This window comes from Spinacia oleracea, chromosome 3, assembly GCF_020520425.1.
Source record: "Spinacia oleracea cultivar Varoflay chromosome 3, BTI_SOV_V1, whole genome shotgun sequence".
NCBI lineage: Eukaryota > Viridiplantae > Streptophyta > Magnoliopsida > Caryophyllales > Amaranthaceae > Spinacia > Spinacia oleracea.
This window is the reverse complement of record NC_079489.1, coordinates 78,629,136-78,641,688: the sequence shown is the minus strand read 5'-3', so window position 1 is coordinate 78,641,688 and position 12,553 is coordinate 78,629,136. Positions and strand designations below refer to the sequence as shown.

Genomic DNA, 12,553 nt, shown 5'->3' with positions numbered 1-12,553 from the left:
TTTATTCTTTAAATTCTTCAATGTTTTAGTTTACGAGAGATGGGTAGTATAAGAAGGGCATATAAGATAGAATTACATGTGCATTAGTAGCTAGTTAATGCTAGCATAAGAAATTAATCGTTATGTACGTGCATGTGTTAAATGTTTAAGTGTTTCATTTAAATGTGCATAGAAATTGTTTGATTCCACCAAACTTATTGTTTTATTGAATTCTGGTGATGCTTTGGTTGGGAAATCGTTAGTAAGACCTTAAAATGTCTCTTTCAGGAATAAAATGTTCCTTTTAGGTTTAAAGACATGTATTTTGAGGATGGAACACCAAATTTGGCCAAGTATGGGACTAGAAATGGTAGGTGGAGATACGACTCAGAGATTATGACCACCATTATTGAAGCAGTAGAAAGTAGTTTCAATGAGGGTAAAGACATAGGGAGTCATGCTTGGGACGCATTTATTAAGGAGCCTATGGAATTTGGTGTAAACAACGATCTAGAAGGAAATGATGTAGCCGTTGAGATTGAGCATGTAGGGATTGAGGCAGAAAACCCTAACCCAGAGGCCCATGAGCCAACCATTGAGATCTCTAGTGATCCAGATGTAGAGACTGAAGCTGATGGTGAAATGTGAAGTGAGCCTCATCAAAATGAAGACATGGGAAAGACTCAGACCATGAATAAGAGTTCGACGAATACTAAAGATTTAGATTTCACTCCACAAGTTTCCAAGGAAAGAGCAGATAGGCAAGATGCCTTAAACATTTGAAGTTGTAATATTTACTTAGTTCTTTTATGTTTTAAAGAATAAGTAGCAAAGCTACATCAGTGTAAAGTTAAAGCAATAGAAGTTTGATTATTCGTTATTGTTTTCAAGGATGTACTAAACCTTTATAGAGTTAGCAATAAAAGTTAAAAGTGTTCGTTTAAAGTTTGAGAATTTCATAATTCGCCAACAGTAGTTTATGTTTATATCATAGAACCTTTATTTTATTTTGAGGACAAGTGCTTTATTATGGTTTAAAAAATTTTAGTAACACTATTTTGAGGAATAAAAGTTAGATTATTGATTATCCAAAGGATCCAAAGTTTATTTTGGGACGCAAGGGGAATGTTTTTTTTTCCTTTTATTCTACCTTATTATTCGCGATGATTGAATTTTGTTCCTTGTTCCTCAATGGAATGTCCCTTATGTGAATATCATTCATAAATGATCGAGGGATTACCTTCGTTAAAAATTGTTACACACTAGTAATGTTTGTTTATTTTACAGGTTGTTAAGGTGATATTACGTTGCTAGGACACTATTAAGTGATGTCTCGAACCTAAAGTAGGATATATTACTTCCAAGTTTCCCTCTAGGATGACCAACAAGAATGACCTAGCTTCTGTTATTTGCCTCTTGGCGGAAAAGCTGACCCTACCTTTTTAGAAAAACCGGGTTAGAGAGTTTGAGAAATTGTTTGGGGTTTTGAACTATCCTGAGAATATGAGAGTGGGTCAAGTTGTCATGTATTTGAAAGATGAAGCCGATTTATGGTGGAGAGATAATAGAGTTAGGCTTAGAGCGCCTTAAGGGAAAGTTTTACCCTACCTTTTATGAGAAAGCAAAAAGTTTAGGAATTCATAAACCTTAGTATGGGGAGCATGACCATCGATGAATACTATAGCAGATTTATAGCATGACCACCTTAGGATTAGGTGGGGAAACCTTTACATCTTTGGATATTGTGTATGGGGAAGTTGCTCATATTTATGGTTGCAGTCTAGAAGGGACAAGAAAAATATTGTTGTTGGGGAAAAAAGAAAATAATTTTAGAATTTTATGTTGAAAAGAATTTGAATTACGAAAACACATGAATTTAGAAAACAATCCTTTTGAATCAAAGACTAAAGTTCATTCCTAATTCTAGCCCAACTTGGTAAACCCAAAACAAATAAGCCCATAATTCCATGCCCATGTTTCAACTTCACGTGAAATCTCAAACCCTCCTTTCTCCTTCACTGTACGTGAATTGCAAAACCACAACCCCCTTTCTCCCTCAAGCCGCTCCTCCATTGCTGCTGCTGTTCACGCCGCTGCCATCACCGTCGGCGCCTCCTCCCCCGTCGTTCCGTCGTCGCCGCTGCGGTAACTCCTCCTCCTTCTCTCTTTCGTCTTTTTCTCTCTTTTGTTTCGTTTCTTGCACACCCCTTAATCGTGGTTGTTTGTAAGACCAGCACAACCCCCGCGAGTGTTCCTCGCCACCTCACGGCCGCCCTTGCCGCGCCGCACCGCCCAGCCGCTGCAGCCTCCCTCCTTTCCCCAGTCACGCACACAATCGCAGCCCCACTCTTCATTGTTACGACTTCTTGCTTGCACAGCCACCACGACGTGACTACCTACAACCTCCACCATCAGCAAGCGTCGACAACCTCGGTGACCACCTGCACCGCCGTCGCGCAGCCCGCCGTCGGCCAACTTCCCTCTCTTTCCTTTGGTTGATTTCTAAACCCTTAAAACTAATTAATGTTTTAATTACGTTTTATTAATTTAATTTGTGTTTCTTGAATTAAATTTATGATTTTTAGGATTAAGTTATGATTTTTCATATTATATATTTTGCTTAATTAATAATTTAATTTTCAGATTATATAATTGGTTTAAAATGAGAATTTGAATTATTTAAAGCGTAAATTTTAAGGTTCTAATATTTTAAATTCATGTTAGGATGATTATAAGTTATTAAATTATTATTTTTATGATTTTAAGTATGTTGAATATTTTTTGGAGTGGTTTGGAATTAATGCATATTGCTGAAAATTCTAAGTATGGTGTTTGCGAAAAGTTTTCAATGAATTTCAATCATTAATTTAATAATTATGATGCTAGGAAATCAAATATCCAAGTTTTGGTATTGGGGAAAGTTTGAAATATGTTTAGGATGTATTTAGAATGCTTTATTATGGTTGCGAATGATTAGAAAGTGATTGGGAATATTTGTTTGTTGTTTTAGGCGGAGAATTCTTTGTAGGCGACCCTTGAGATTGTTATAGTAGCCTATCAATTTGTTTACACAAGGTACGTACATACCTGTGTGCTTGGAAATGTGTGTTATTTGTTGAATCCATGTTGAAATTTGTTGATGAACTTGGTTATGTTGGAATTACATGTTTAATATTGTTGGATGGACATGTTGAACATATATTTCGTTACGTACATATATATATATATATTGATTCAGATCGATTGATCGTTGTTCCCTTTTAGCTTTTCACTACTTTATGAGGGCCGATGACCTTGTTTAGTAAGTTGAAACCTTATACCCATATAGAGGGGTTGTTCAGTATTAAAGGAAAGGTTGAATTATTTGGAATAAGTCCTTATTGATACCTCTGTGATCACTTTTACTTAATTCCAAGATAAAAACAGTTGAGAATAATTGTTGATTGTATGACTTATATGATTGTTGAGTCATAACAAAGTATTAATTTGTAAATCATGTAAAGTGAAACTGAGTAGCAATAGTTTTAGACTGTGCACGTCTAAAGTGACGGACAATCAGGAGTTGAGGTCATGGGTCGCCTATGGCTTTCTCTGGGCCGCATTGATCACCGGTTCTATTTTATTCAAAAGTTCCTCGATATCGCAGGTCATTGGGGTTTACGGAGTCGCGCCAGTACCTCGTCTTCCTTAGTGAAGAAGTTTCTAGTAGACAACTCAGTCCATTGACTATTTCAATTAAAATAATGTTAATGATACAAAAGTCTAGTTCAGTCAAATATAGTCTTCAAGTCAATATGTTGTGGTTATCCTTGCTAATGTTTTATTAGTATCATGTTAGGATTGTTCGTTTAATAGAATCATGTTAGGATTATTATTGATTTAGTATGTAGTACTCAGCTTTGCTGATTACGTGCTTTTTCTTGTACATGTTGATCATGGCTATGCCTTATTGATCCTGTGATGACCCAATCTTTGGTGAGCAGTCTCTAAAGATCAATAAGCATTATCCATCTGCAGGTTTGAAGATGTTGCATCATTGGGATCGGGAATAGAGAGCTTGTATTTAGTTTTGATTTGCTAAGTTGACTTGGGTTTGTTTATTTGGACTTTAAACTTGTTAATTGATCTTATTTTCGTTTATTCGTTTTGGGATTAACTATGTAATCGATTATTTATAAACCTAAAGTTAGTTTTATGTTTTTCGCTGCAAAATTCTGAATAAGCCGTTACGTTTTCACACGGGCGATAATGCCTTGATAATTCTCCATGTTTTATATTAAAAGAGTACTTTAGAAAAGGGAGAATTGTCGGGGTGTTACAAAATATCCCTAGCATAACCATAACCCATACAGATATCAAGCAATGCATTCGACATATGATGCAGCAACATGCCCTTACATCTCCAATCATCTTTAGCAAATTTCAACTCAAAAGCATGTAATTCAGTTTCATCATCAGGTTCGACAACATCACCAATCACATAAGCAACATTAATTAGTTCCCAAAAAAAAAAAATCTCATCCTAACAGCCCAAGGTTATAATTCTTGCCATCAAGAGGTTCTAACTTAGACATATCGGGAATAAGGAATTTCGAATTCATATCCATAATAATCGTCTTTTAGATTGTTGCGATTAAACTAAAATTATAACAAACTTATCTGGTTGGTGAAATGATTGATGAAAAATTGTTGCGTTATGGACACCAACTGTCCTAAAAGACGATTTCGCTCTACCTCCCGGTGCAGTAGAACAGAATGCGGTCACCCTCCATGGTTAGTGCAACGCCGACTTTTTGTGCACTAACAAAACCGAATAGAGCCAGAACATATGCCCAAAACTGAGAGAAATTTGTGTGAGAGAAAATGAATATGTGTTTCTTTTTTCTGGAAAGTGTTTGAAAAGTTTTCGTATTTTGGAAAATGAACCGAAATTCTGATTAAGTAATCAGAATTAAGGAGAGCAACAATCATAAACGGCTGGAAAAATGAAGATTGTAACGGCCAAAAAACGAACATAAATAATTAATGTTGTAACAGACGTCATTAAGGTTAATTAATCTAATAGTTACGTAATCAATACATATTCCCGTCACAATGACTTAACCAAAACAACCCGGTAACAAAAAGAATAGGTAAGACCCACAAAACCCACCCCACGCCCGCGAACCCCCATTCCCAAGAGCCTAAGGCCCATGGCCTACAGCCCAAGCCCGACGCGGCCCAGCGCAGGCCCGTGTGTGTTATGTGTCCACCCATACCACTCTCACACTTTTTTAAACAAGAGTTACACCTATTCCCCAGTTAATTAACAAGGAGAATATGAAGAGTTTTTCCAATCTGGGGCTCTTTTCTTTGTGTTTTCCAAATGAGAACTTCCAACACTTAACACTTGCCATCTTTGATTCTCATTGGATCATATTGAAGATTATCTAGTATTCTGTACGACCGTGCTACTCGCATCGTTCGTGTTATTATTACGAAGTATGTTGTTGTTTTTTCAATAATAAGACGATCCGACCTAAGATATATTTTTTTTTTGGTACGAACGAGTCGCATGGGCAATATAAATTACAAATGGGGGCGGGAAATTCGAATCCGAGACCCATCATACACAAGCGCTAAGTTTTAACTACTAGACCAAGACATCTTTGTTAATCCGACCAAAAATGTAATCACAGCTTAATTAAGTCGTGTTAATTACTCTATCGTTTTATTTCATTTATTGTATAATCCTAATTACTGTTGTTTCAACATACAAAATGACCTTTCATTGTTAATAAAAAATATCATTAGTAATAAGTGATATGAATATACGTGGAATAATGATCAACGAGTTTTTAGGCCCGGGCGATGCCCCGGGGTACTACATTAATAACATTAACGTTTACTTATATATAATTTTTTGTAATGATAACATGAAACATGTAATAGCTTAGTGGTAAAAGCTTTATTGTTTAAACTCAAGGTCATGAGTTCAAACCTTACACAAACCATGTTTGCCATTTTTTTTATGTAGATGAATATTACATGGAGAGAATGACCCATAAGCAGAGCGCCACGTGTCACGTACACTTTCTTGTAAACGCCTTTTAATATATAGTATAGATTAGATATGAATAGCAACAATATATGTAAAATATTAAAATATAATTAACTAACTATGATCATACTCGAGTACAACTAGATTTGAATAAAAGTATGTTGTTTATTTCGATCTTACATGGATGATGGATAAAAATCTAGTATACTCCCTCCGTATTTATTTACAAAAGGTCTTGTGTGCAACAGGTGCACATTAATAATATTAATGTGCACCGAGTTGTCACACGTGTGAAAGGAAGTAAACAAAACGCGCAGGAAAAAAAAGAAAAGAAAGGAAGAAAAACTCACGCAAAGAAAGAAAGAAAGAGGAGAGAGAAAACGCTCAGGAAAAAAATCGCAGAAAAAAAAACGATCGAAATCGAGAAGGAAGGAAGAAGAACGCAATCGAAATCGATCGAAATAGGAGAGAGAAAGAACAAAAACGATCGAAAACAAGAAGGAAGAAGGAAGAAGGACATTGAAATCGAGATCGAGAAACTGAAGAGAAGGAAGAAGAACGCAATCGAAATCGAGATCGAAATTGTGAGATCAATATCTAATGGAAAACCTAATTAGGAGTGTGATTCAATCAACTCAAACAATTCAAGTTCCTCTAGAACCTGATATTCAAGATGCAACAATGGAGGACGTTCTCAACAATTGCATCGAAAACAATGCTTTGGCACAGGAACGTGAAGAAGAGGAAGCAATGGAAGCTGAAGAACAAGATATTATTTCTGATTCTGAAGGTATGAATAATTAATTATATATGTTTGAAGTTAAAGTTATGGTTATAAATGTAAAAGTTAGGGATATTCCTGTTAAAGTTAGGTAAATATGTTGGTTTGGCTGTAGTATTGGTGTTTGAAAAAGTTACAGATATCAAAGTTAAAGTTGAGGTTTTCAGAGTAAAAGTTAAGTATGTGAAATGTAAAGTTATAGTTATGCATAAAACTTATAGTTTATAAGTTCAAAGTTAAAGTTATAGTTATGAATGAAAAACTTAGAGATATTCCTGTAAAAGTTATGTAAAGGTGTTGGTTTGGCTGAAAAATAGGTGTTTGAAAAAGTTACAGATATCAAAGTTAAAGTTGAGGTTTTCAGAGTAAAAGTTAAGTATGTAAAATGTAAAGTTTAGAATATTTGCTTAGATTTTTAACATGATTTTAATAAAGAATTTACAGTTTTGGTTTTATGCATAAAAGTTATAGTTTGATGCATAAAAGTTAGCCTTGTTTAAATTGATATAAGGCTTGTTTTAGAAAAAGTTATAGTTTTATCCATAAAAGTTAGACTTATTTTAGTAAAAGTTACCCTTATTATAGTAAAAGTTATAGTTTTATGCGTAAAAGTTAGGCTTGTTTTAGTAAAAGTTAGCCTTGTTTTAGTAAAAGTTAAAGTTCTATGCATAGAAGTTAAACTTGTTTTAGTAAATGTTGGCCTTGTTTTAATAAAAGTTATAGTATTATGCATAAAAGTTAGGGTTTAATCATAAAAATTTCTGCTGATTTTTAGTAATTGCAATAACAGAACCGAATCAAGATATTGTTGGAACACTGATGGGATACACTGCCGAAACAGTGGAGGAACTTCTAGTTTTCTACCAAAAACATGCTAGTGAGGTTGGATTTTCCATAAGGAAAGGAAACACAAGATTCAAAGTTGGGACAAGAATCGTGCTTGAAAAGACATATGTTTGTTCAGCAGCAGGAGTAACAAACAATGGAAAGAACAAAAAGAAAAAAGTGCAAACAGTTGTTCCTGTAGTGCCCAAAAAAGAGAGAAAACCAAGGCAAGTTTCGATCACGAGAACTCAATGTAGGGCTTGCTTGAGAGTGAAAATCAATTCTGAAGGCAGATATGAGGTTGTTAATCACGTGATAATGCACAACCATGATTTAACTAGAAGTCAATGGCACTACTTGCATAGATCTGAAAGGCAAATAACGGAAGAGAAGAGGGAGGCAATTGAAAGTATGCAAAAATCTGGTAATAGTTACATTTTGATAGTTAAACTTTTATGTTCTGTGTAAAAGTTATTGTTTTGATACTCATCCTTTTGTTACTGCAATCACCTTTTAAGAATAAAAAAGTTGAAAATATAAAAGTCACACTCATCTCAGTTAAAGTTAAGCTTTTTAAAGTAAAAGTTAGGTTAGAGTAGAATGAGAACTGTCTTTAACTTTGACAACAATTTCCTTAACTTTAACCTACATAACAACAACTTTAACACAAAAATTAACTATAAGGTGTTAAAGTTAAGTTAATGACAATTAAAGTTTTAGAAGTTAAAGTTAAGCTTTTTAAAGTAAAAGTTAGGTTAGAGTAGAATGAAGAATGTCTTTAACTTTGACAACGATTTCCTTAACTTTAACGTAAATAACAACAACTTTAACACAGAAAATTAACTATAAGGTGTTAAAGTTAAGTTATTGACAATTAAATTTTTAAAAGTTAAAGTTAGCCTTTTTGTACTAAAAGTCAGGTCTGAAGAAGTAAAAGTTGAGTAAAGTTAAACATTTTGCCGAAACTATTATTTTATTTACATTCTTTTATGCTCAACTGACAGATCTATCATCCACGGCTTCCTTTAACTACATGGCAATTGAAGCTGGAGGTGAAGAAAATTTGGGACACTCGAAGAAAGACCATCTAAATTACTGCACGAGGTTAAAAATGAAGCAAATAGAAGGAGGTGATGCACAAGCAGTAACTGACATAATGTATTTAGAGCTTGAAGGTGACCCAAACTTCTTTTTTAGATTTAGATTGGATGAAAAAGGCAAATTAAGGAGTTTGTTTTGGAGGGACTCTATGATGATGGAAGACTATGGAATTTTTGGAGATATAGTGGTTTTTGACACAACGTATAGAACAAACAGGTATAACCTAATTTGTGGTCCAATAGTTGGAATAAACAACCACTGGAACAATTGCATGTTTGGTTGTGCATTCATAGGAGATGAAAAGATTGAGTCGTTTGTGTGGCTTCTACAAACTTTCAAAAAGTCAATGGGGGGAAAAAGTCCAATATCAATCTTTACAGATCAAGATGCAGCAATGAACAATGCCATTAATCAGGTAAAAATCCAAGATTTATTCTTTTCAGAGTCCTTAACTTTAACTTCATATTCCTCCACTTTAAGTTCATAGTCCTTAACTTTAACTTCCAAATCTTTCACTTTAAGTTCAGAATCCTTAAATTTAAATTTAGAAATCTTAACTTTAATTTTAGAATCCTAAAGTTTAAATTAAGAATACTTAACCTTAACCTTAAGATCCTTAACTTTAACTTTAACTTTAAAATTCTTAACTTTAACTTCAATATTCTTAACTTTAACTTTAAAAATCTCAACTTTTAAGATTGGGTTGTATATGCAGGTCTTTCCAGATTCAAGACACAGATTATGTGTATGGCATTTGCATCAGAATGCTATTACCAGATTTGGGGCATTGAAACGAGATCCAACTTTTAAGAAGACATTCAACTATTGCTTGTATAAGTGTGTCACAGTAGTTGAATTTGAAACCAATTGGAGATCAATGCTGCAACAATATGAGCTGATAGGGGAAGAGTGGTTTACAAATGTATACGATTTGAGAGAAAAATGGTGCCCTGCGCTAAGCAAAGACTTCTTTTCAGCTGGGATTTTGTCTTCACAACGAAGTGAAAGCACTAATCACGCCATCGGATTTAGAGCAAACAGAACAACCAGTTTAACTGATTTCTATAGATTGTTCAAAGGTACAATACAACGTTGGAGAAGTACAGAAAAGCAAGCTGAATTCTCTTGTATTAAATCGGTTCCATCCTCGGCTTTACCACTATCTGGATTGCTGAAACATGCATCAGAAGTTTACACGTTGTCACTATTCAGAGACTTTGAGGAGGAATTTGGATATTCAATTGCAACAACAGCAAAATTAATTTGGAAACAAGGTAAATATCAGAATTTAAAGTTTCCATTTTTGAAAAATTATAAAGTTAGTCTTTTTACTGTAAAAGTTATGCCTTTTTTTAATAAAAGTTGATAAACTGAAATATAAAGTTTATTAACTTTTACTTCACCAGGGCTAACTTTTATACATATTTTCATAACTTTAAGTAAAAAGTTTAGGTTTTTTGTTTTAAAAGTTAAGATTTTGAAGTTAAAGTTTAGGCATCTGAAGCTAAAGTCAGGTTTTTTGTTTTTAAAGTTATGTAACTTGAAAAATTAAGTTTTTATAACTTTAAGTACACCAGGGCTAACTTTTATATTGACTTTCCTAAATTTAAAACATGGTACTACTAATGTAGAAAATACTGAGTTCTATGATGTGTCCATTGATGAAGAACCTTGGTCTGCACAAAGAGTAACATACATCCACGAGAGCCAAACAGTATCATGTACGTGTAAAAACTTTGAAGCTTCGGGATGGTTGTTCTACCACTGCATTAGGATATTGCACCTTCATTCGGTTAACCGGATTCCAGAACAGTACATCAAAAAGAGGTGGACAAAATCTGCCAAGTCATCAGTTTGGAACAAATTAGAAAATGAAAAACCAGAAGAGGTGCAGTACACACCTTGGCGCCAAACCATGGCTAGGAAATACTACAACCTTATCTTGAAAAGCCAATCAAATGAGGAGACAAGAACCCTTATGGAGGATGGTTATGCCGCTAGTGTGTCTCTGGTTGATGAACTTCTAACGTAATTAAATGTTTCAAACACTAACGACGCTTCAACCACAGAAACAAGTGCAACAGCAGCACCTGAAACAAGTGCAACAGCAGCACCTGAAACAAATGCAACAGCAGTATATGAAACAAACTTAGCACCAGCAGGTAAAAGTTAATTGTTTTTTGGTTAAAGTTAAGATATTCCCTGTTAAAGTTAAGTTAGAGATGACGAAAGTATGTCTTAACTTTAGAATAAATTTCATAACTTTAACCTACAGAACCACAACTTTAAACCAAAAAAACTATAATGTGTGAAATAAAAACATATTAGAACTCAAATTTTCTTAAAAAGGAAAATATGTAAAAGTTACAATTTTATAAGTAAAAGTTAGGGTTTTATATGTTAAAGTTTGGGTTTTATAAGTAAAAGTTATGATACAGTATGTTAAATGTTTGTAGGTACTCATGCAACAACAACAAGTGATACAAGTGTACAACAAGCAACAAGTTCTGAACCTGCAACAAACACAGCAACTGAACCTCCTATGGTGTTGGATCCTGAACGTTGCACAACAAAAGGAAGGAACAAAAGACCACGAGGACCATTTGTCAAAAAGAAGAAGGGAAAAACTGCAGCGCCTCCAACAGCAGACTTTGGAACAATAACTCCAAATTTGAGATTATTTTGATTCTTTTAATGTTTCTTATCAAAAATAGAATTTAATTTTTTATTAAAGTTAAAGTTAAGGTTTATGAAGTTAAAGTTTAACATTCTGAAGTTAAAGTTGACTAGACTTGAGAACTTGGTAAAAGTTTGTTTTTACATTGAAAGTTTGAATATATACATTAAAATTTAGTGAAGTATAATATTTCTCTGAAGTGTATATATCTTTTAATCTGTCTTTTGTTCAAAACTGTAAAAGTTGAGATTTATATATTAAAACTCAGGCTTGATATAGTAAAAGTTGAGGTATATTTGCTTAACTTTTAGCATTAAATTAACAACTTCTAATATGTTACGTAACTTTTTCTAAACATCGCCAAAACCCATGTTACTTGGACTGACTTGGATACGTGTCCAAGTGTCTAACCTAGATAAATTGTGAATTTTTTTTTCGGATTTAAGTTGAAAATAAAGTTTCAAAGTGCATGGATACTTAACGTACAATGAAGAATTGAAGTAATATACCAAAAACCAATATTATACTTAAAGTTGAGAGTTTTGTACTTAAAGTTACCATTTTTGTAATAAAAGTTAGATAAACTAATATTAAATTTTCTTAACTATTTCAATAACTGGGCTAACTTTAACTATGATAATCTTAACTTTAAGCATAGAACCAACAACTTTAAATACATGTTTCAGAATCCTAAACTTTAACTTTAGAACCCTCAACTTTAACTCTAAACCCTCAACTTTAACTCAATTATCCTAAACTTTAACTACAGAATCCTAAACTTTAACTTTAGAACCCTCAACTTTAACTCTAAAACCCTAACTTTAACTCTATAATCCTCAACTTTAACTCAATTATCCTAAACTTTAACTACAGAATCCTAAACTTTAACTTTAGAACCCTCAACTTTAACTCTAAACCCTCAACTTTAACTCAATTATCCTAAACTTTAAGCCTAAACTTTAACTTTAGAACCCTCAACTTTAACTCTAAAACCCTAACTTTAACTCTATAATCCTCAACTTTAACTTAATTATCCTAAACTTTAACTGCAGAATCCTAAACTTTAACTTTAGAACCTTCAACTTTAACTCTAAAACCCTAACTTTAACTCTATAATCCTCAACTTTAACTCAATTATCCTCAATTTTAA

At 33.5% G+C, this 12,553-nt stretch overlaps 1 protein-coding gene across 1 annotated transcript; it reads left to right on the top strand.

Annotated features, from left to right (window-relative positions):
- Window positions 1-6,619: 6,619 nt before the first annotated feature.
- On the top strand, window positions 6,620-11,412 carry LOC110789193 (protein FAR1-RELATED SEQUENCE 5-like). Its single transcript, XM_056839289.1, has 9 exons — window positions 6,620-6,809; window positions 6,916-6,968; window positions 7,118-7,187; window positions 7,576-8,049; window positions 8,630-9,141; window positions 9,442-10,000; window positions 10,358-10,726; window positions 10,796-10,888; window positions 11,183-11,412. The coding sequence occupies exons 1-9, from the start codon at window positions 6,620-6,622 to the stop codon at window positions 11,410-11,412; spliced, it is 2,550 nt and encodes an 849-aa protein (XP_056695267.1).
- The last annotated feature ends 1,141 nt before the right edge of the window (window positions 11,413-12,553 follow it).